The sequence below is a fragment of the Gopherus flavomarginatus genome, chromosome 3 (assembly GCF_025201925.1).
Source record: "Gopherus flavomarginatus isolate rGopFla2 chromosome 3, rGopFla2.mat.asm, whole genome shotgun sequence".
Taxonomy (NCBI): Eukaryota; Metazoa; Chordata; order Testudines; family Testudinidae; genus Gopherus; species Gopherus flavomarginatus.
In genome coordinates this window covers 265,870,968-265,894,988 of record NC_066619.1, presented here as the reverse complement: position 1 = coordinate 265,894,988, position 24,021 = coordinate 265,870,968, and the positions used below count along the sequence as shown (strand labels likewise).

At 48.8% G+C, this 24,021-nt stretch overlaps 1 protein-coding gene and 1 long non-coding RNA gene across 8 annotated transcripts in view; one reads left to right on the top strand and one right to left on the bottom strand.

The window, feature by feature from the left end:
- The window catches only part of HTT (huntingtin), a 232,497-nt gene that overhangs the window by 181,717 nt on the left and 26,759 nt on the right, over nt 1–24,021 (top strand). For all 7 annotated transcript variants that reach the window (XR_007773556.1, XM_050947253.1, XM_050947252.1 and 4 more), the window contains 2 exons: nt 1,933–2,088; nt 4,988–5,178. Coding sequence is in view for 6 of the 7 variants with exons in the window: in XM_050947253.1 (XP_050803210.1) it covers nt 1,933–2,088; nt 4,988–5,178 (347 nt within the window). In the remaining variant the exon portion in view is untranslated. The remainder of the gene's footprint in view (nt 1–1,932; nt 2,089–4,987; nt 5,179–24,021) is intronic.
- The window catches only part of LOC127048396 (uncharacterized), a 57,680-nt gene that overhangs the window by 21,477 nt on the left and 12,182 nt on the right, over nt 1–24,021 (bottom strand). The gene's annotated exons all lie outside the window — the stretch shown is intronic.

The following is a 24,021-nucleotide window of genomic DNA, read 5'->3' as shown; positions in this document are numbered from 1 at the left end:
ACTTCCTGTAAAGTGTACAGTGACCGATGTTTCAGTGCCTAGATGAGCTCCCCTCTCCTAGCTATCTCGGAGCACTGGGTTGGTGGTCCAAAGAGAACACTGTTACATATCAGTGTTCTAGAATACAGAGCAGTGTGTCTTGCTTATATGGCTTTTCTCAACCACATCAGGGGACAAAGCATCCAAATAATGACAGACAATATAACTGCCATATTTTAGGCAAATAAGCAGGGAAGGGCCAGATCCATTTGTCTATGCAAGAAAGCCATTATCCCATGGAAAGGCATATCCAACATCAAATAACGGTTTTGGTAATCCACATATCTTCAGAATTTGCTAGCAGATATTTCTAACAGAACCACAAGTGGTTTGTGAAGGACTCTGACATTCGGTCAGTGTTTGACCAGCGGGATTCTCCTTGCACAGTTTGGTTGCAGTCAAGAACAAGATGTGCAAAACTTTCTGCTCCACTAAGGACCAAGTCCCAGTTCACAGTCAGATGCTTTTCTGATTCCGTTGACTTGAGGCCTGCCTATCCATCCATCTGATCCCATGAGTAATGAGAAAGATCAGTCAGGATTTGGGATTAATCACTCTTTTAGTTCTTGCCTGGACAGGTGGTAGAGCTCAAGTCCCCCAATAACGCTTTCTTTCTTTCCCTCGAGACTTAAACAGCCAGCAAGGGAAGAATACTTCCTTCACACCTGACATCTCTGTGTCTCATGACATGGAAACTGTGTTGTTGGTGGCTGTAGAGAGAACCTGCTCTACATATGGACCTCCAGGGCAGATTAGCATGTTGTATGGCACAAGAGCACAAGCAGTTTCTGGAATTTTTCAGAAAATCCCATAACTGAGATATGTACGACAGCTAGTTGGAAGATGATACATACCTTTATTAAGCTTTATTCCATGGCAGAGCATCTCTATCTGGTGCTTGATTTGGTAAAGCTGTGCTGCAATAATTATTTTAGTTAGAATCCAAGCACGCTTTTCTGTTAATTTGTCTACTGCTTGTGAGTCACCAGATGAGGAATATATATAGACAAGCACTTGAAAAAGAAAGGGAAGTTACTTACTTTGTACAGTGACTGGAGCTCTTCCAGAAATATTATCCATATGTAGTCCACAGCCGACCCTCTTTTCCCAGCTATTGCAAAGTCTAACAACACTGGAATTCCATATTGGTGAATGAACTAAGGGTTGGTTAGTCACTCCCACTTTATGCCCTCAAGCGAGGGGGCTTAAAGGCATGAAAGGCACAGGCACGGTCTAATGGGCACTGCTGATTCCAATCTTGGCCTGGGGCACAAGTGCCCCAGACATGGAATACATATTGAGAATACATCTCAAATCTAATTTACTATACAAGTAAGTCTTCTGCCCCCCCCACCTTTTTTTTTTTTTTGGACTCCTAATCAGGGGTATGTGATAGTAAAAATACCTGGGTGGTGGAATAGAGCATTGAGGGATATGTTTGGGGCACCACCTCTATACATATTCAGCACTGAGTTAGCTGACAAATTGAATAAGGCAGTGAGCAATTCAGCCATAATTCCTAAAACAAAGCAGGGAGCATTTTCTGACATTGTGTTACTGTTATTTAAGAGATACAGAATCCTAAATTCTGCTTTCAGAAGGTATTTAAGAAGAATTGGCTTTAAATATTTTACTTTAAAATGTGTGTAAATGTCTTTCTGCCATTTTGGGTTCTTTAAAAAGACAAAGTTTGACTGTTCCTTTTTAAGCCAGTGTCTGATTAGGCTATATCTGATTTTACTGTAGCTTTCATATTAAAACCTTTTATAGCCCATGTTACAATAAAAGGAGTTGAATTATTTTTTTGCTGGCAGTTACATTAAGTGGGGAGAGTCTAATGTTTGCAACTTGATAATTACAGATTTTTCTACTCCATTTTTATCATGTTCACAGCTTCTGGCAGTGTCTGACTTGTTTACAGAAAGGAATCAATTTGAAATGATGTATACCACATTGACAGAATTGCGGAAGGTGCATCCATCAGAAGATGAGATTCTTATTCAATATTTGGTACCAGCCACATGTAAAGCAGCTGCTGTTCTTGGAATGGTAAGAAATTGTCACTTAAAAGTTGTGGCAAGTCTGTGAATGTACTGCCATTTTGGTCTACTTGATGCTGGAATTGCTGCACTTCCGCCACAAAGAACTGGCATATTTCAGAGATTTTAGGGAGAACCTCTCATGGTCGCAGCTTCATATTTTTAATACATTTTTAATTACTTCTCATCCATCCATTTTTTAATTATTTTAATAATTAACATAATCAAAGCTAGACCCAGTGTCTTTAATTGCATCCTGAAGACTGGTGTATTTGTGGTTTGGAGTGTTCTGGGGAATGAATTCCAGAGGGGAGACCCTTAAATGGCCGAGTAGTAAATAAAGATGAGGACAGAGCAGTCATACAGAGTGATTTGGATCACTTGGTAAGCTGGGCCCATTCAAACAAAATGAGTTTTAATACAGCCAAATGCAAAGTTATACTTCGAGGAACAAGGAATGCAATTGTATGTATAGCATGGGGGATGTATGCTGGAAAGCCATTACGTTAGGAAAGATCTAGGGATTATGGTAGACAAGGAGGTCAACGTGAGCTCCCAGAGCAATGCTGTGTCAAATAGAACTAATGTGATCCTTAGATGTATGAACAGAGAAGTAGGGATGTGATATGGCATTGGTGGGACTGACTTTGGAATTCTGTGTCCAATTCTGGTGTCCTTATTTTAAAAATGATGTTGAAAAATTAGGGAGGGTGTAGAAAAGAGACACAAACATTATTGAAGGGCTGGAGAAAAGGCCTTACAGTGAGAGATTTTAAAGAACTCAAACTGTGTAGCTTAGCATAAAGAAAATTGAGAAGTGACTGGATTACCGTATTGAAGTACTTTCATGGGGAGAAGAGACTGGGTAGCAAAAGGCTCTTTAATGTAGCAGGAAACTGCAGAACAAATGTTTGGAAAGTGAAGCTGGGCATATTCAAATTGGAAATAGGCAAAAAAATTTAGCACTGAAGGTGGAAAAAAACTGGAACAAACAACTAAGGAAAATGGTGGATTCTCCATCTCCTGATGTCTTAAAATCAAGACTGGATGCCTTCCTCGAAGATATGCTGAAGTCAAACAAAAGTAATTGGGATCAATACAGGGGTAACTGCATGAAATTTAATGTCCTGTGATATGCAAGAGATTAGCCTAGATGATCTAATGTTGCCTTCTGGCCTTAAACTCTGTGAAACTGAGAGCCTTCCTCTGGACCAGCAAGAGCCTCCATTTGATTTTTAACTGCTATGACAAGGAATATGGTAAGAGGCCATCTCTCCAATGGCCAGGTATCAGATTATTCAGGGCTTTAACGATAACCAGCAGCCCCTTCAAGTACTCTCCCCCCCCACACACACACACACCAAACAAGAAACCTTTGTAGAGACTTAAGCACAGGTCTGTGTAATGGTTCATGCCACTCAGAAGTTGGGTAGTTGCTGTGCGTGCAAGATTGTAGATTAGGATGGACTTTTTGTAGTCCTAAAAAGAGTGCATTTTAGTATTCTAGGCAAAGGCATGGAGGCCCATTGCTAGGTCCACACTAGGAGTGAGTGACCATAATCCTATGATCAGCTGTAGATAGTGGATGTTACCACTGAGCTGCTGCTGTTACCAGAGAGAGCCTGAGCAGTGATAGATCCACTAAGACTCCAAACCTGGAAGTCATTGTAGTGGAAGATGGAAATACATTCTCCAATATATGGTGCAGAAACCCCCTTCACCTACACCCAACCACTTCCACTAAAAATTCTCATTCCATTTATGAAGCTCATTGAAAGCAAAGCTGCTGCCATAAACATCTCTGTAAATTTTCATAAAGCCACTTGGTTGACCTGCTTAAAATCTTCTTTGCTGTGATGCATACAAAAAGCTTGACAATGGTTAGGCAGCTAGTGTGCTGTGCTTAACTGTTGTCTCATTGTCCTTGAACAGGTGCCCCTCCTCCCCCAGCTGTCTGTTTCTGTCCACCTGCTGTCTCTTGTCTTTGAAGCAAGGGCTGTCTTGTTATGTTTATAAGTGCCTAGCATAGTGAGGCCCTGAGCCCTGATTGGGACCCCAGGGTGCCACAGCAATATAAATAACCTGCATTCCAGCCTTCTCAGCTTCTGCTTCTTCAGTTACAATCCTCTAATACCATGTTCACCATAAACATACAGGTGATGGGGAGGAAGTGTCAGGTGTGACTGTCAGTGGCCATGGGTAACAGATAGTTGTTTCACTGGACCATCAACAGTGTGTCCCAATGACTGAGGCTCCATGGTAATGTTTACCATAGATGCCGTTTAGAGTGCTTACGTGCCATGCATCCTTATATGCAGATCTTGGGCATATAGCAATCTGTTTCATATATTAGCATTCTTCTTCGCATGTCCACCAGTTTGGAGAACCATTGACAGATCAGAAACTTCTAGGAGGTAAAGGCCGAGATATAAGGATGCTTAGTATGTAAACATCCTAAATTGCATCCATGGCATCCCTTACGTATCAGTAGTATTAGTGGTTCCCCTAAACTGATGATATATTATGACAGTTTTTCTTTTCCAAGTATGACAACATTATGTTAACATCTTAGTACAATGGTTTACCATTTCATTTGCAAAAACTTGATAAAGTACTTACACTGATTTAATGTTATGATCTGTTTGAGGAGAATGCTTTTACTCTGAGAATTGGATGCAACCTTTTTAGTTTAACTAAATTTGCAAGCCAGAATATACCAGTTTTCCAACTTGTACGAAGGGAGATTTGAACATTATTCAGATCTCTAAGTACTTGTTTTGTGTAAACCTCTGCTGATTCATGGTACATCTTCTATTCTTTAGTTCACTAACAAACATTTTTCCAGTTGTAATAAATCATCAGAATGGTGCATTGGTCCAGCAATGCATGGTTTTGTTTATGTGCATTAGGATAAAGCTGTAGCCGAGCCAGTAAGCCGTCTGTTGGAATCAACACTACGCAGCACCCATATGCCAAGTCGGATTGGAGCTCTGCATGGAATTCTTTACATCCTTGAGTGTGACCTGCTTGACGAAACAGCAAAGCAACTCATTCCAATTATCAGCGAGTATTTGCTTTCCAATCTGAGAGGGATAGCCCAGTAAGTGTTCTGTATTTGAAATTTTGCAAAGAACAGTTTGAACTGTAGAATAAGCATCTAGAAGTATCCTGGTTTATCCAAATCTCTTGATCCTGTAAAACAAGCTTTTTGAGAAGATTCTGAGGACTTCAGGTTGAAAATATGCTAATTACATTTCTTGCAGTGTTACTATTTTTGCTTCCGATTCCAATTGGAAATAGAGTGCATACTCATGAGCAAAAAGCTTTTATATTTCAAGTCTGAACCTCAAAAAGATAATTGGTTTCAAGATTGAGGTGTCAAGTATCAGAGGGTAGCCGTGTTAGTCTGGATCTGTAAAAGCAGCAAAGAATCCTGTGGCACCTTATAGACTAACAGACGTTTTGGAGCATGAGCTTTCGTGGGTGCTGCATCTGAGGAAGTGGGTATTCACCCACGAAAGCTCATGCTCCAAGATTGAGGTGAATAGTCAATTTTTATTTTTATATGGACATTGTTTGCCTGTTCCCTAGCCATTTTGAAATTTAACAGGCTCTCAGACTGGAAACTAAAGGTTTTTATCCATAGATCAGAAATCATAATAGTACTTGATACATACTAGTTTCCCCTTGCCACTGTCTTCAGCTTTGATTTGCAGAAGTGACATGCTTGAAGAAAGAGAAAAATAAGTGTTTGATAGTTCAGTAGACTATATTACAAAATCTTCCCTTGTTTTAATATAAAAAGCAGTGGTTTTCAACCTGTGATCTGCAGACCCCTGGAGGTCCACAGAGTATCTTTCAGATTTCCAAGGGGGCCTGCACCTCTATCAGAAGTTTTTTAAGGATCCACAAATGAAAAAAGATTGAAAACCACTGTCATAAAAGGTTTATACTTTCTTCAAGTGATTGTACATGTCCATTCCACTGTTGGTGTGAGCTGGCTCTGAGCACAATTGCCAGAAAAGTTTCCCTCGGTGATACCCATCAGGGAGGTTCGAGTGTCCTCTGGGGTGCTCATAGCACTGGTAAAAAGGGCCCAGCTGACTCTGCCCCCTCAGTTCCATCTTACTGCCTATGATGGTTGCTGGAACTGTTCCTCTTGCTTTGACAAGCATTCTCAGTGATCTTTGTTTCCTCTGATTATTGTATATAGTTGGCATAGTTTTTCGTCAGTTAGTATAGTTTGTGTATCTCGGTTAGTTAGTGGAGTTTCTTCCTTATCTGTTGCCTAGGCATGCCTCAATCACCGGTCTTCAAGCTTTGTGCGTCCTGCAACAAGACTGTCCCTGAGTGACCCTGAAGCTTGTGTCACTCAGGGACAGCTTGGGTGAGGCTCACGTCAGGGACCGCTGCTAGGTTTGAAGGGATTTTAAGCCCCATACAAAGAGAGACGAGGAGGTCAGGTTGAAGTTCCTGATTATGGAAGTGCACTGGGACCTTCCTCTGAGTTCAGCAGTCAGACTCAGTACAGTATCAAGCACCTTGGCATCAGTGCACTCTGCCTACCATGAGAGAGTCCCAGCACTGTTCATCATCCCCAGTGCTGAGGAAGAGACATAAGAAGCAGCCAGCCAAGAAGGGATGTTCCCTGACATCTAAGAATGCCAGGCACGTGGAGCATAGCAGAGTGCAACCTAAGCCAGGACACTGCACTGCTTTAGCAGCGCAGCAGTCAGCGTCATTGAGTCCGGCCCTTATACAGGCGCTATTGAGTCAAGTACCAGATGAACAGTCAGCACTGGAGGAACAGTGCGGTACCAGTGCTATTGCAATGCCATCCATGCCGGCTTCACTCACTGCCACCAGAAACCTGCTATTGCTGTTGGTACTGGTGTCATCAACAGTGTGAGCGCCAGTGGTATTGGTGCCGGTGGGCAGGAGAGAGCTATTGGCCCCCATTTACCGTTCTGTTCAGGCCTCTGGTACTGTCTAAGGGAAAAAGGGAAAACTGACCATGCTGGCCCCGACACAGGCTTCCCCATTTTGGCACTGCTCTCCTGCACCGGTGGGAACCACTCCTCCATGGTCACCGGATAGACACTCCTCGTTGTCTGAGTCAGAGGTTGGGTCATACTACTCTTGTCCACTGCGGATTCGGGCACAGGAGTGCCATCGAATGCTTTGCCTAGTGGTCACTGGGGACCTGTGCCAATGCAGTGGCCCTTTTGGAACCCGTGGGGATTTTCCCCAATCCTGGGGCCCCATTCGAGGTGCTCCTATTCAGTGGCCTCTGAGAGGAGGGCACTGCTGCCCCATCAGGCAGCATCTGATCCAGACTCTGGTACCAAGCCCAGTGCTGAGTTTCAGTAATCAGCTCCACAGGATCCGGTTGGTGCAGAAGGGGAAGAGGAGTGCCCTCAGACAGTGCCAGCCTCCTCCTCCTCCTCCTCTTCTCCTGATTAGTTTGTGTCAGGAGCAGGAGTGTCGCTGCCCCAAGATGACTATAAGGCCCACCAGGAGTGGCTGAAGATGGTGGCCCAAAACTTGGGCATTCAGGTGGAAGTACTAAGAGGCCTCTCATAGTCTGGTGGACTTTTGGCTGCAGCAGGCCCATTGAAAGTTGCTCTGCCTCTCAGTGGGAGACTATCGTGGAACTGGTGAAAGCCTGCGGCAAACTTCCAGCTTTCTTCCCTGCTCAGGGTTATGAGTTCTTGTACACTAATGCCCCCACAGAATCCCTGGTAGTCTCCGCTGCCAATAAAAAGGAAAGGCAGGGTCCTCAGGGTGCATCAGCTAAAGCAAAAGACTCTAAAAAGTTGAACCTATTTGGAAGAAAGGTCTACTCTACTAGGGGTCTGCAGCTCAGGATCACTAACCAGCAGGTGCTGCTGGGCAGATACGACTTCATCATGTGGGACTCCATATAGAAGTTCAAAGACTTGCTCCCACAAGAGGCCAGACTGGAGTTCTCCTTGCTGGTAGATGAGGGGAAATCCATAGTGTGGGCTTCCCTGCAAGCTGCCCTAAATGCAGCAGATTCAGTGGCCGTGTCCATGGCTTCCACAGTAGCCATGCATAAGAGTTCATGGCTACAGTCCTCCAGTCTCCCATGGGAGGTCCAGCAAACCCTCCAGGACCTTCCCTTTGAGGGGGCTTTGCTCTGTTTGGAGCAGACTGACTAGAAGCTTCATGGACTGAAGGACTCCAGGGCTACCCTTAACTCCCTGGGATTGTGTACCAGTGACTTCAAGAAAGCACTACAGACCTCAGCAATCCTCCCGGTACCCCAGCCCATCAAGACACAGAGGAAAAGGAGCAGGGCCTTTAGGCGTGGACCACTGTCCCCTTCTAGCTCAGCATCAATGTCTGCTCTATCCAGACACCAAGAAGGCTCCAAGCAGCTTTTGATGGGACACTCAAGTTCTCATGTTTCTTCATCCTATTTCCCACTTTATTTGCAGACTGCCTGTCCCACTTCAGCTGTGCATGGTCCAGTATCACTACGGACTGTTGGGTGCTGAAAACAGTGGAAGTGAGATGTATCCCCGAGTTCAGTTCTACCCCTCCGTTTCACTCTCCCTCCCCATCCCTCTTCAGGGACCCTTCTCATGAGCAACTTCTGACCCAGGAAGTTCAATCTCTCCTTTGGGTGGGGGCCATGGAAGAGGTTCCACAAAATCTAAGGGGGACGGGGTTCTACTCCCATTATTTCTTAATCCTGAAGGCGCAGACTTATTCTAGACCTGCGCCAGCTCAACAGCTATCTCAAGAAATTTAAGTTCCACATAGTGTCCCTGGCCTCCCTTATTTCTTCTCTGGATCCCGGGGGCTGGTATACCCCGTCCATTTAAGAGGTGTCTACTTTCACATATCAATCTTGCAAGGCCACAGAAGATTCTTCAGGTTCATTGTGAACCAAATGCACGACTGATTCGCAAGGGGGAGGGATAGCTTAGTGGTTTGAGCACTGGCCTGCTAAACCCAGGTGTAATAACCTTAGTCCCAGATTTGGACCTTAGCGTCCAAGATATGGGGGTTAGCATGAAAACCTCCAAACTTAGTTACCAGCTTGGACCTGGTACTTGCTGCCACCACCCAAAAAATTAGAGTGTTTTGGGGCACTCTGGTCCCCCTGAAAAACCTTCCCTGGGGACCCCAAGACCCAAATCCCTTGAGTCTCACAACAAAGGGAAATAATCCTTTTTCCCTTCCCCCCTCCAGGTGCTCCTGGAGAGATACACAGACACAAGCTCTGTCAACCCAAACAGAGTGAATCTCCCTCTCTGTTCCCAATCCTGGAAACAAAAAGTACTTTCCTATTCCCCCAGAGGGAATGCAAAAATCAGGCTAGCAATCCAACACACAGATCTCCCCGATTCCTTCCTCCCACCAATTCCCTGGTGAGTACAGACTCAATTTCCCTGAAGTAAAGAAAAACTCCAACAGGTCTTAAAAGAAAGCTTTATATAAAAAGAAAGAAAAAATAAGTACAAATGTTCTCTCTGTATTAAGATGATACAACACAGGGTCAATTGCTTAAAAGAATATTGAATAAACAGCCTTATTCCAAAAGAATACAAATCAAAGCACTCCAGCACTTATATTTATGCAAATACCAAAGAAAAGAAACCATATAACTTACTATCTGATCTCTTTGTCCTTACACTTGGAAACAGAAGACTAGAAAAAAGAAACTACTTCTCCAAAGCTCAGAGAAAGCAGGCAGCCAGAAAACAAAGACTCAGACACTCAAATCCCTCCACCCAAAGTTGAAAAAATCCGGTTTCCTGATTGGTCCTCTGGTCAGGTGCTTCAGGTGAAAGAGACATTAACCCTTAGCTATCTGTTTATGACACGCCCCCCAAATTGCAGACAGTGGGGAAGCTCACTGGCGGCGATTTCCTTTTAGAACTTGAAAATAAACAGATTAATACAACACATACACCTTTACATATCCTAAGTATATAACTAACAGACTTCTACATTTTAAGAACACTTTTTAACTACTGAATTTTGGGAAACTCTTACGGGAGAGTGCATCAGCTACTTTGTTAGAAGCTCCTGTGATGTGTTGAATTTCAAAATCAAAATCTTGGAGAGCTAAACTCCAACGAAGAAGTTTCTTGTTGTTCCCCTTGGCAGTATGAAGCCACTTTAGTGCAGCATGGTCAGTTTGTAGTTGGAACCGCCGTCCCCAAACATATGGGCGTAGCTTTTCCAGGGCGTACACAATGGCATAGCATTCCTTTTCACTGACTGACCAGTGACTTTCCCTCTCAGACAGTTTCTTGCTGAGAAACACGACAGGATGGAAGTTGTGATCTGTTGCTTCCTGCATGAGCACTGCTCCTATACCACGCTGAGATGCATCGGTGGTTACTAGGAATGGCTTGTCAAAATCCGGGGCCCTGAGCACAGGGTCAGACATGAGCGTTGCCTTAAGTTGGGTAAAGGCCTTTTGACACTCATCAGTCCACTTAACTGCATTTGGCTGGGTCTTTTTGGTCAGGTCGGTCAGTGGGGCAGCGATTTGGCTGTAGTGGGGTACAAATCGCCTGTAGTATCCGGCCAAGCCTAAGAAGGATTGGACCTGCTTCTTGGACCGTGGGACAGGCCACTTTTGGATAGCATGCACCTTGGCCTGTAGGGGGTTTATGGTTCCTCGACCCACCTGGTGCCCCAGGTAAGTTACTCTGTTTTGGCCTATTTGACACTTTTTGGCCTTAACAGTTAGTCCTGCCTGCCTGATGCGCTCAAAGACCTTTTCCAGGTGTAGTAGGTGTTCGGGCCAGGAGTCTGAAAAAATGGCCACATCATCGAGGTAGGCAACTGCAAATTCTCCCAGTCCAGCTAGTAGACCATGTACCAGCCTCTGGAAGGTGGCGGGTGCATTTCGAAGGCCGAAAGGAAGGACATTGAATTCATACACCCCCGCATGGGTGACGAATGCTGACCTCTCCTTGGCAGGTTCATCTAGCGGTACTTGCCAGTACCCCTTGGTTAAGTCTATTGTAGAGATGAACTGGGCACGTCCCAACTTTTCCAATAGCTCATCGGTACGTGGCATTGGATAGTTGTCCGGACGAGTTACAGCATTTAGCTTACGGTAGTCCACGCAAAAGCGTATTTCCCTATCGGGTTTGGGTACCAGAACCACTGGAGATGCCCATGCACTCGTAGATGGGCGGATTATACCCATCTGTAGCATGTTCTGGATCTCCCATTCTATAGCAGCTTGGGCATGAGGAGACACTCGGTAGGGTGGGGTTCTGATTGGGTGAGCATTACCTGTATCAATGGAGTGGTATGCCCGTTCAGTCCGTCCTGGGGTGGCTGAGAACAATGGGGCGAAGCTAGTGCACAGCTCCTTGATTTGTCGCCGCTGCAGACGTTCCAGGGTGGTTGAGAGGTTGACCTCTTCCACGCCACCGTCTTTTTTCCCGTCGTAGTAGCCACCGTCAGGCCACTCAGCATCATCTCCCTGGACTGTAAACTGACAAACCTGTAAGTCTCTGGAATAGAAAGGCTTGAGAGAATTAACATGGTACACTTTTGGCTTTAGTGAGGAATTGGGAAATGCTATGAGGTAGTTTACAGCTCCCAGGCGCTCTTGGACCGTGAATGGCCCTTCCCATGATGCTTCCATCTTATGGGCCTGTTGCGCCTTCAAGACCATAACCTGGTCTCCTACCTTGAAGGAACGTTCTCTGGCATGTCTGTCATACCAGGCCTTTTGCTCTTCTTGAGCATCCTTTAGGTTCTCTCTAGCAAGGGCTAAAGAGTGTCGGAGGGTGCTTTGTAGGTTGCTTACAAAGTCCAGAATGTTAGTTCCTGGAGAAGGCGTAAACCCCTCCCATTGCTGCTTCACCAACTGTAATGGCCCCTTAACCTCGTGACCATACACAAGTTCAAATGGTGAAAACCCTAAACTGGGATGTGGTACAGCCCTGTAGGCAAACAGCAACTGCTGCAACACTAGGTCCCAATTATTGGAGAATTCGTTGATGAATTTTCGTATCATGGCCCCCAAAGTTCCATTGAACCTTTCAACCAGGCCATTGGTTTGATGGTGGTACGGGGTGGCAACCAAGTGATTCACCCCATGAGTTTCCCACAGTTTTTCCATGGTCCCTGCCAGGAAATTAGACCCTGAATTTGTAAGGATGTCGGAGGGCCAACCTACCCTGGCAAAGATGTCTGTTAAGGCCAGGCACACAGTGTTAGCCCTGGTGTTGCCTAGAGCTACTGCTTCCGGCCATCGGGTAGCAAAGTCCACTAAAGTCAGTACGTACTGCTTTCCTCTGGGCGTCTTTTTTGGGAAAGGGCCCAGAATATCCACAGCTACTCGCTGAAATGGGACCTCAATTATGGGGAGTGGCTGGAGAGGGGCCTTGACCTGGTCTTGAGGCTTACCCACTCTTTGGCATACCTCACAAGACCGGACATACTTGGCAACGTCCTTGCCCATCCCCTCCCAGTGGAAGGACTTCCCCAACCGGTCCTTGGTTCTGTTCACCCCAGCACGGCCACTGGGATGATCATGGGCTAAGCTTAAGAGCTTCCCCCGGTACTTAGTTGGAACCACCAACTGTTTTTGCGGCTGCCATTCTTCCCGGTGTCCACCAGAAAGAATTTCCTTGTACAAAAGTTCTTGGTCTATAACAAACCGGGATCGATTAGAAGAGCTGAGAGGCGGTGGGGTGCTCCGTGCCGCCGCCCAAGCTTTTTGAAGGCTGTCATCCGCTTCCTGCTCAGTCTGGAACTGTTCCCTTGAGGCTGGGGTCACCAGTTCTTCCTCAGACTGTGGACTTGGGCTTGGTCCCTCTGGAAGCGATGTAGGTGATGGGGTTGTTTCCGTTGCTGGTGAACCGCTCTCCGCTGGTGCACCTGAGGGTATTTTAGGCTCTGGCTGAGCCTTTTGGGTATGGCTGGCTGTTGCTTCTGCCAGTTTTGGCTCGCTGGCGCCCTCTGGCGTTGAGGTTGAAGATGTGGTTGCACTTGCTGGTGCTGGTTGCTGTTCCAGTTCCGGGCCTGGGACTGGAGATGCTGTGGCTGTTTCAGTGGTAGGCATGGAATCCGGGTCCACTACCTCTGTCTGGGTCTCTGGTAACACAGACGGGGCCTCTGTGGACGGTTCAGGAACAGGAATGGGTCTGGAAGCTTGCCTGGTTTGGCTACGTGTAACCATTCCCACTCTCTTGGCCCGCCTCACCTGGTTGGCCAAGTCTTCCCCCAGTAGCATGGGGATAGGATAATTGTCATAGACTGCAAAAGTCCACATTCCTGACCAGCCTTTGTACTGGACAGGCAGTTGAGCTGTAGGCAAGTCTACAGCTTGTGACATGAAGGGGTAAATTGTCACTTTGGCCTTTGGGTTGATGAATTTGGGGTCAACGAAGGATTGGTGGATAGCTGACACTTGTGCCCCCGTGTCTCTCCACGCAGTAACCTTCTTTCCGCCCACTCTCAAATTTTCCCTTCGCTCCAAGGGTATTTGAGAGGCATCCGGGCCTGGGGATCTTTGGTGTGATGGTGGTGTAATGAATTGCACTCACATGGTGTTCTTGGGACACTTGGCCTTGATATGTCCCAGTTCATTACACTTAAAGCATCTTCCATCTGATGGGTCACTGGGCCGAGGTGAGTTACTGGAGACTGGTGAGGTTGAAGGGTAGGGTATCTGTGGCTTTACTTGGGTGGTATGTGGGGTCTTTGGCTGTCCTCGGTTGTAGGGTTTATGGTCTGTGTGCCCCCTGGGGTAATTGTTCCCCTTGACAGTAGCTTTTTTGCTTTTTGCCAGTTCCATCCATTTGGCTCCAATCTCCCCCGCCTTAGCGATATCTTTGGGATTTCCATCTTGTATGTACCGTGTGATGTCTTCAGGAACACCATCCAAGAACTGTTCCATTTGTATGAGGAGGTTTAGTTCTTCCAAGGTTTGAATGTTGTTTCCTGTTATCCAGGCCTCATAGTTTTTTGCAATGTAGTAGGCGTGTTTGGGAAATGACACCTCTGGTTTCCACTTTTGGGTTCTGAAGCGCCGACGGGCATGATCTGGGGTTATCCCCATCCTGTATCTGGCCTTGGTTTGAAAAAGTTTATAGTCATTCATTTGGTGCTTAGGCATTTCAGCTGCCACCTCTGCTAAAGGTCCACTGAGGTGTGGCCTTAATTCTACCATGTACTGGTCTTCGGGGATGCTGTACCCAAGACAGGCTCTTTCAAAGTTTTTCAAGAAGGCCTCGGTGTCATCACCTGCCTTGTAGGTGGGAAATTTCCTGTGCTGTGGAGCAATATTTGGCGCCGGGTTGTTAGGGTTGGCTGGCACAGGCAGCCCAGCTTTTGCCAACTCCAGTTCATGTTTTCTCTGTTTTTCCTTCTCTTCATTCTCTTTTTGTTGTTTTTCCATTTCTCGGTGGTGGGCCGCCTCTTCTTCTTCTTGCTTCCTTCTGTGGGCCAACTCTTCTTCTGCTTTTTTCCTTTGGTAGGCCACCTCTTCTTCTTCTAGTTTTCTTTTGTGTGCTGCCTCTTTGGTAGGCTGCCTGTTCTCTTTGGTAGGCTGCCTGTTCTCTTTGGTAGGCTGCCTCTTTGATCTGTTCTTCTCTTTCTTTCATCTCCATCTCTTTTTGTTTTATTTCCAGTTGTCGCCTGTGTTCAGCTTCTTTGATTTGTTCTTCGGCCTCAATTTTTGCCTTAGAAGTCATGGTTCCTGTTTTCTTGTGTTGGGGTGCCCTCCGGTGTTTATCTTCTGAACTGCAGGTTCTCTGTTGCCTCCTGAAGTCTGCCTAGCAACAGTGCCTTTAGCTAATTTTCCTTTTCTCTCTCTAGCTAATGTTTAATGAAGGGAAACCAGAAAAACCACTTTATTTGCATGCCTATAAGTGCTGGTACTTGCCTCCTAATGGGAGGGCTATTGCATGACAAAAGACCCTTAACATGCAAGCCACAAACTGCCAGAGAGAGCAGAAAAAAAAATTCTCTTTGGTTCCCTTTTAAAACCAACTGCTTCTCTCTGCTAAAAAGCCCTTAGCAGAGAAAAGAAAAATATAATATTTCTACTGGCTTCTGGATTCTGTCTATCTCCCACCAGCTGCCACTCATGTAATAACCTTAGTCCCAGATTTGGACCTTAGCGTCCAAGATATGGGGGTTAGCATGAAAACCTCCAAGCTTAGTTACCAGCTTGGACCTGGTACTTGCTGCCACCACCCAAAAAATTAGAGTGTTTTGGGGCACTCTGGTCCCCCTGAAAAACCTTCCCTGGGGACCCCAAGACCCAAATCCCTTGAGTCTCACAACAAAGGGAAATAATCCTTTTTCCCTTCCCCCCTCCAGGTGCTCCTGGAGAGATACACAGACACAAGCTCTGTCAACCCAAACAGAGTGAATCTCCCTCTCTGTTCCCAATCCTGGAAACAAAAAGTACTTTCCTATTCCCCCAGAGGGAATGCAAAAATCAGGCTAGCAATCCAACACACAGATCTCCCCGATTCCTTCCTCCCACCAATTCCCTGGTGAGTACAGACTCAATTTCCCTGAAGTAAAGAAAAACTCCAACAGGTCTTAAAAGAAAGCTTTATATAAAAAGAAAAAAAAAATAAGTACAAATGTTCTCTCTGTATTAAGATGATACAACACAGGGTCAATTGCTTAAAAGAATATTAAATAAACAGCCTTATTCCAAAAGAATACAAATCAAAGCACTCCAGCACTTATATTTATGCAAATACCAAAGAAAAGAAACCATATAACTTACTATCTGATCTCTTTGTCCTTACACTTGGAAACAGAAGACTAGAAAAAAGAAACTACTTCTCCAAAGCTCAGAGAAAGCAGGCAGCCAGAAAACAAAGACTCAGACACTCAAATCCCTCCACCCAAAGTTGAAAAAATCCGGTTTCCTGATTGGTCCTCTGGTCAGGTGCTTCAGGTGAAAGAGACATTAACCCTTAGCTATCTGTTTATGACACCAGGGCTCTGAGTTCAATCCTTGAAGGGGCCATTTAGGCATCTTGGCAAAAATCTGTTTGGGGATTGGGCCTGCTTTGAACAGGGGGTTGGACTAGATGACCTTCTGATTCTATGATTCTAATACTCCTTTTTGGCCTGTTGGCAGCTCCATGAGTATTTACAAAATGCATGGCAGTAGTGACAGCCTTTCTGAGGAGGTGAGGAGTGCAAGTCTACCTGCATCTGGATGACTGGCTAGGCCAGTGGTTCTCAACCTGTGGCCCATGGGCCGCTTGCAGCCCAGTCAGCACAAAGATGCAGCCTATGTGACATCCTCAGCGCCATAGAGGTAGTATTGGATGCAGCCCACAATGGTAAGTAGGATGAGAACCACTAGGCTGGGCAGATGCAGGTCAAGGACTCAGATAGAGTCTAGCATTCTCCTTATCCAGTTGACATTCCAGGCCCTGGGCCTGCTAATAAATGTACAGAAGTCCACCCTCACTCCAGTACAGAAGATAGAGATTATTGGAGCGGTGCTTGACTCTACCTAGGCCAGAGCCTTCTTTCAAGAATGTTGATTTCAGACAATCTCATCCCTGATAGTGCACCTTAAGGGCAACATAGTTACAACAGCCCGAAATTGTCTGAGGCTTTTGGGTCACATGGCCTCCTGTACATGCATAGTGCAGCACACAAAAGTGCATCTCAAAACCCTCCTCGCATAGCTGGCCTTGATGTGCTTGCCAAACTGCCACCACCTGGACTTGGTTCTTATGGTACCTTCCCCAGTCCTCACCTCCCTCAACTGGTGGCTGGACCTGCTGGTGGTCTGCGCCGTTGTTCCCTTTTTACGGCCCAACGGTCGATATCCCTGGTCTCAGACACGTCAGCGTTGGGCTGGAGGCTCACCTGGGGCACCTCAGGACTCAAGGCCTTTGGCCTTCAGAAGCGCTCTCACTACGCATCATCAGAGAGCTCAGGGCAGTTTGCCTGGCCTGTCAGGCATTCCGACCTTACATTACAGGCAAGTTTGTGTTTGTTCTTACGGACAGCGATGTTCCATTTCAACAGGCAGGGAGGAGCTTGCTCTTCCTCTCTGTGTAGAGAAGCAGTTCAGCAGTGGGAGTTCTGCATAGCCCATTCAATCTACCTAGAAGCTTCTCATCTTCCAGGAGCATAGAATGAGCTGGCAGATGGCCTCAACAACTCTTTCTCCAGTCACCACAAGTGGTCCCTTCACCCGGACATCATGAGGGGTATTTTCCAGCAGTATGGGACTCCCTGGGTAGGCCTGTTTTGAAACCAGGAAGTGTCACCAGTTCTGCTCCCTGCAAAGTCTCAGCCTGGGATCATTCACGGACACCTTGCTACTATCATGGACAGGTCACCTGTACTATGCTTTCCCATCTGTCCTGCTCATGAACAAGATTCTGCTCTAGGTCAGATGGGACTGGGTGCGGGTCATTCTAATAGCCTCAGCTTGGCCTCACCAACATCAGTTTGCCACACTGCTAGGCCTTTTTGTGGCGGCTCCACTCCTACTCCCTCTACATCTGGACCTGATCTATCAGGACTATGGTTAGTTCTTTGAGTGCTTGCTCATATCCATTCCAGTTAGGTGTGCACGCGCCGCGTGCACGTTCGTCGGAGATTTTTACCCTAGCAACACTCGGTGGGCCGGCAGGGCGCCCCCTGGAGTGGCGCCGCCATGGTGCCCAATATATACGCCTGCCGGCCCCACTGCTCCTCATTTCCTGCTTACCGCCTGTGTCGGTTGTTGGAACAGTGGAGCGCGGCTTAGCTGATCTCCACCTCCCTAGCTCTTCGCTGGTATTTATAGTTATTGTGTACATAGTTAGTTTTATATAGTTCTAGTTAACTTTTATATTAGTAGTAGTTGTATAGTAGTTGTGTATATAGTTAGAGGGTCGGGGGCTAGCCCCTTCTCCTCCCCCGGTACTGGGGCCCATGCCTGGTTCACCGGGCTTCAAACTTTGTGCGGTCTGTCATCGGCTGATGCCCACAGGAGATCCGCATGACTCCTGTTTAAAGTGTCTGGGAGAATCCCACCTTGTGGACAAGTGCTGAATCTGCAAGGCGATCAAGCCCCGGACGAAGAAAGAGCGGGACATTCGCCTCAAGCAACTCTTGATGGAGGCAGCTCTAACTCCTCCATCTTCCGCTCTGGCTCTGGCACCAGGGACGAGTGCTTCCTCCGCACCGGACCGCACGGTTCCAGTGAAGACTCCTCGGCACCAGCCTTTGCCGGCTCAACCCGCTGGCAGGCACCGATCCCTCTCCCCGAGGAGCAAGAGGCACAAAGCTCCTGCGGCACCTGTCTATGCCGCAGTCAGAGCGTACATCTAAGGCGGACCACCCGGCACCGTCAACTGCTGCGGCACCGCTTGCCTCCGCACTGTCGATTCCGGTGTCTCAGGAGCTGTCGAGTCCGGTGCCTACCAGCTTCCCAGTGCATGCTGTGGTCGAGCTCGTCGTGCCCTCAACGCTGGAAACTTTTTCCACGGCCCGGGAGCTAATTGCTCTGACGGAGCCTGAGCTGCCCCAACTCCCAGCACCGCCGGTGTGGGTTCTTCAGTCACTGGGCAAACCCGCCATGATGAGGCCATCTTCGCCAGACACCGTGCAACGCTGCCGGTCCCGATCCAGGTCTCACGGATGCTCTCGATCCCGACATGGCTCCCGTTCTCGGCACCGCTCGCAGTCCCGGTACCGCTCTCCATCCCGGTACCGGTCGTACTCGCGGCACCGCTCGAGATCCCAGTCTCCATCACGGTACTCTCAGCACCGGTCCAGATCCCGGCACCACCGTACCTCTCGCAGCAGATCTCAGCATGGTGATACGAGGCACCAGTCGACCTCCCGGCACCGCGCTGGTCGCAGGTCCCAGTACCGCTCCCAGCACCGCTACAACTCTCGGTACCGTTCGCCGGTACCGCGCAGACAGGAGTCCAGTGGACGCAGAGACCTGGTCCAAGCAACTTCAGCTCCTCCGTGGCCCTCGCGTCATCCATCCGTCTCCTCCCATGCGAACAGTGCCTCATACGGAGACTCGGATACGCATGCCCATGGCCCGGACCACGGACCTCATCAGTGGTCCTTTTGGACACTTTGGGCATATCATCAAGCCCAAGGTGATCCGACTGGCCCATCACGCTCCGGTCACTCAGAGCACCGTGTGCCCGAGGCCACCATCAGCCGACCTCTCCCCACTGACACAGAGGAAAACGGTGCACATGCACCGGCACTGCATGACCTTCCAGAGACGGAGGTCCCCCCGGACCAGGCATCAGTGCAGGACCCACTCGTCCCAGGGCTGTCATCCTCCTCTTCCCCAGATGAGGCAGTAGCGGGAACGTCATCATCGGGACCACCTCCGATTGACCTCTGGTCTCACCAGGACCTTTTGCGGCGTGTCGCCCAGAATATCAACCTGCCGGTAGAGAAGGTCCCAGAGGTGGAGGACCCGGTGATTAGCATCTTATCCACAGACACACCCACCAGAGTGGCTCTCTCATTCATCCGTTCGATCCAGGCTAGAGCTGACACCATCTGGCAATCCCCGGCTTCCATCCCACCCACAGCCAAGGAAGTCGAACGGAAGTACATGGTGCCTTCCAAGGGGTCTGAGTACCTCTGTGTGCATCCCGCTCCCTGTTCCTTGGTGGTACAGTCCGTCAACGAACGGGAGCGCCACGGTCAACAGGCCCCGCACCTAAATCTAGAGAAGCCCGGCGCATGGACGTGTTGGGACAAAAAATCTATTCTGCGGGAGGTCTCCAGCTCCGCATAGCGAACCAACAAGCCCTCCTCGGCAGTTAAAGCTACAGCACCTGGGAGGCTGTTGGGAAGTTTGCTGAGTTGGTTCCGCAGGATTCCCACCAGGAATTTACAGCACTCCTGGAGGAGGGGAAGAGGGTTGCGAGGACCTCATTAAAAGCATCATTAGATGCCGCTGACTCGGCTGCCAGAACAGTCGCTTCTGGCATAGCCATGCGCCGTATATCATGGTTGCAAGCGTCCGGCCTGCCACCTGATTTGCAACATACAGTACAAGACTTGCCGTTTGATGGTCAAGACTTGTTTTCGCAAAAGACGGACCCCAGACTGCAGAGCCTGAAGGACAACAGAGTAATTATGCGTTCGTTGGGAATGCATACGCCTCAGACTCAAAGACGGACCTTCTGTTCTCAACCGCAGCGCCCTTACCCCCCACCTCGGCCACGGCAAGACTTTGCCAGACGAAGAGGTCGTACTAATCGCAGACATCAGTCTGGACCTCAAGGAGGCAACAGTTCCGGTCCCGCCAAACCAACCCCGGGACCCAAACCAAACTTTTGAGGGTGCGCCCGAGAGCAGTGTACCAATTGCCTCCCTGGATCCCTTTCAGTTCTACAACCGCCTTTCCCCGTTCCTTCTGGCGTGGTCCCAGTTGACGTCAGATTGTTGGGTCCTATGCATGGTGGAGCTTGGATACTGTCTTCAGTTTGTTTCACCCCCTCCCTTCCACCACCACCCCCCCGTCCTTCTTCAGGGACCCCTCTCACGAGAAACTCCTCATCCAGGAGGTCCACAAGCTCCTCTCAATCGGAGCTATAGAGGTGGTACCGGAGGAGTTAAGGGGCAAGGGGTTTTATTCCTGATATTTCCTCATTCCCAAGGTGAAGGAGGGCCTTCGGCCTATCCTAGACCTGCGAGGACTGAACAAATTCATCAAGAAGTTCAAGTTCCGCATGGTATCCCTGGGAACCATTATTCCTTCCCTGGATCCCAGAGATTGGTACGGCGCTCTCAACATGCAGGATGCATATTTCCACATAGCAATTTATCCCCCTCACAGGAGGTATCTGCGCTTTGTGGTAAACCACCGTCACTACCAGTTTACTGCCCTCCCCTTGGGCCTCTCCTCGGCCCCTCGGGTGTTCACGAAGTGTATGGCGGTTGTCGCTGCTTCCCTATGGCGTCATCGGATACACGTCTTCCCTTACCTCAACGACTGGCTCATCCGAGGGGCCTCCGAGGCACAAGTCATCAGCCATGTGGCCATTATCAAGGACCTCTTTCTGCGTCTAGGCCTGATCATCAACTTAGACAAGTCCACTCTGGTGCCTACGCAGAGGATAGAGTTTATCGGGGCAATGCTGGACTCCAACCTTGCGACAGCCAGTTTACACCCCCCCCTCAGCGGTTTCAGGTCATAGTCTCACTTGTCCAAGGTCTTCAGCGTTTTCCAACAACCTCTGCCCTCACTTGCCTTGGTCTCCTCGGTCACATGGCTGCATGCACATTCGTTACAAAGCACGCCAGGCTGCGAATGCGTCCTCTCCAAATCTGGCTCGCTTCCGTCTATCGGCCGCGCAGAGACGCCATAGACATCATTCTGACAATTCCGCCGAGCGTTCTCGGCTCCCTCGACTGGTGGCGGACGCCCTCCTGGGTGTGTGCAGGACGACCGTTCCATCCTCCCCAGCCCTCCATGTCCCTAACAACGGCCACGTCTTCTCTGGGCTGGGGTGCTCACCTAGGGCACCTGCGCAGCCAAGGCCTTTGGTCGTCCCGGGAGTTGACTCTACACATCAATGTCCAGGAGCTGAGAGCAGTCCGGCTGGCGTGCCAAGCGTTTCAGCGCTATCTGCAGGGCCGTTGTGTTGCAGTCTTCACAGACAACACAACGGCCACGTATTATATAAATAAACAGGGAGGGACACGGTCATCCCTCTTGTGTCAGGAAGCGATACTACTGTGGGACTTCTGCACAGCCCACTTCATAGACCTAGTAGCCTCCTTCCTCCCAGGAGTCCGGAACACGCTCGCAGATCACCTGAGCAGGTCCTTCCTGGCGCACGAGTGGTCCATCCGTCCGGACATTCTCCATTCAGTTTTCCAGAGGTGGGGCTTTCCCCAAAAAAACCTTTTTGCCTCCAGGGACAACAGGAAATGCCAGGTGTTCTGCTCCCTGCAAGGTCGCTCCCCGGGCTCTCTGTCGGACGCGTTCCTCATTCCGTGGACGGGCTACTTCTGTTATGCCTTCCCTCCGTTTCCTCTGGTCCACTGAGTTCTGATCAAGATGCGCAGAGACAAAGCCCGCCTTATCCTGATCGCTCCGGCTTGGCCGAGGCAGCATTGGTACACCATGCTGCTCGACCTGTCTGTCAGACCCGATTCCCCTGCCACTCTGCCCGGACCTGATCACGCGGACTTGGGCAGGCTACACCACCCGGACCTGCAATCCCTTCATCTGACTGCATGGTTGCTGGCTGGTTGAGCCAATCAGAGTTGGGCTGTTCCGCCACAGTGCAACAAGTGCTTCTGGGAAGCAGAAAGCCCTCCACGCGATCAACGTACCTTGCTAAATGGAAGCGCTTCTGTCACTGGTGCGCTCAGCAGGACCTTTCTCCGCAGGCTGTATCATTCTCCACTATCTTGGACTATTTATGGTCTCTCAAAGAGCAAGGTCTAGTGATCTCTTCGCTAAGAGTGCACCTTGCAGCTATTTCCACCTTCCATCCTGGGGAGGCTGGCAATTCCGTTTTCTCCCATCCTATAGTTTCCAGATTCCTCAAGGGCTTGGAGCGACTCTATCCCCAGGTCAGACAACCAGCCCCTACCTGGGACCTGAACCTCGTCTTGGCCAGGCTCATGGGGGCCCCCCTTTGAGCCTTTAGCCACATGCTCGCTGCTGTACCTGTCCTGGAAGACAGCGGTCCTAGTTGCTGTCACCTCGGCGAGATGAGTCTCAGAACTTAGAGTCTTGACTGTGGATCCTCCGTATATGGTGTTCCATAAGGACAAGGTACAGCTGCGACCGCACCCGGCGTTCCTCCCTAAGGTCGTCTCCTCCTTTCATGTCAATCAGGACATCTTCCTGCCAGTCTTCTTTCCCAAACCGCACTCATCGCGAAGGGAACAGCAGCTGCATACTCTGGATGTCCGCAGGGCTCTCGCATTTTACATCGAGAGGACCAGACCCTTCCGACGTTCACCTCAGCTATGTGTAGCAGTGGTGGAACGTATGAAGGGCATGGCAATCTCTTCCCAAGGAATTGCTTCTTGGGTGACATCCTGTATTCGGACTTGCTACGACTTGGCTCATATTCCAACTGACCATCTTACCGCCCACTCTACTCGGGCTCAAGCCTCATCTGCCATGTTCTTGGCCCATGTTCCCATACAGGAAATCTGCCGTGCGGCCACCTGGTCTTCCGTCCACACCTTTGCCTCGCACTACGCATTTGTCCAACAGTCTAGAGACGATGCCGCCTTCGGCTCAGCGGTCTTACATTCCGCAACGTCTCGCTCCGACCCCACTGCCTAGGTAAGGCTTGGGAATCACCTAACTTGAATGGATATGAGCAAGCACTTGAAGAAGAAAAGGCGGTTACTCACCTTTGTAACTGTTGTTCTTCGAGATGTGTTGCTCATATCCATTCCACACCCGCCCTCCTTCCCCACTGTCGGAGTAGCCGGCAAGAAGGAACTGAGGAGCGGTGGGGCCAGCAGGGGTATATATTGGGCGCCATGGCGGTGCCACTCCAGGGGTCGTCCTGCCGGCCCACTAAGTATTGCTAGGGTAAAAATCTCCGACGAACATGCACGCGGCACGCGCACACCTAACTGGAATGGATATGAGCAACACATCTCGAAGAACAACAGTTACAAAGGTGAGTAACCGTCTTGTACTGCACCTGAACCTCAGCTACCTTCACTTGATGGCCTGGAAGCTCCATGGCTAAATCCCAGATAGCTGGCTTGCTTGGAGTAGGGTTGTCATGTCTTACTAGGTAGCAGGAAGCCCTCAATCCACCAGGGCTGCTTACCTCACAAAATGGAAGTCGTTCTTCATCTGGGCTGCCCAATGTGGAGTCTCGCCTGAACAGTCATTATTTCAGGACATTCTTGAGTACTTGTTACACCTGAAACAGCAAGGTTTAACTGTCTCCTCAATCAAGGTTCACCTTGCAGCACTATCAGC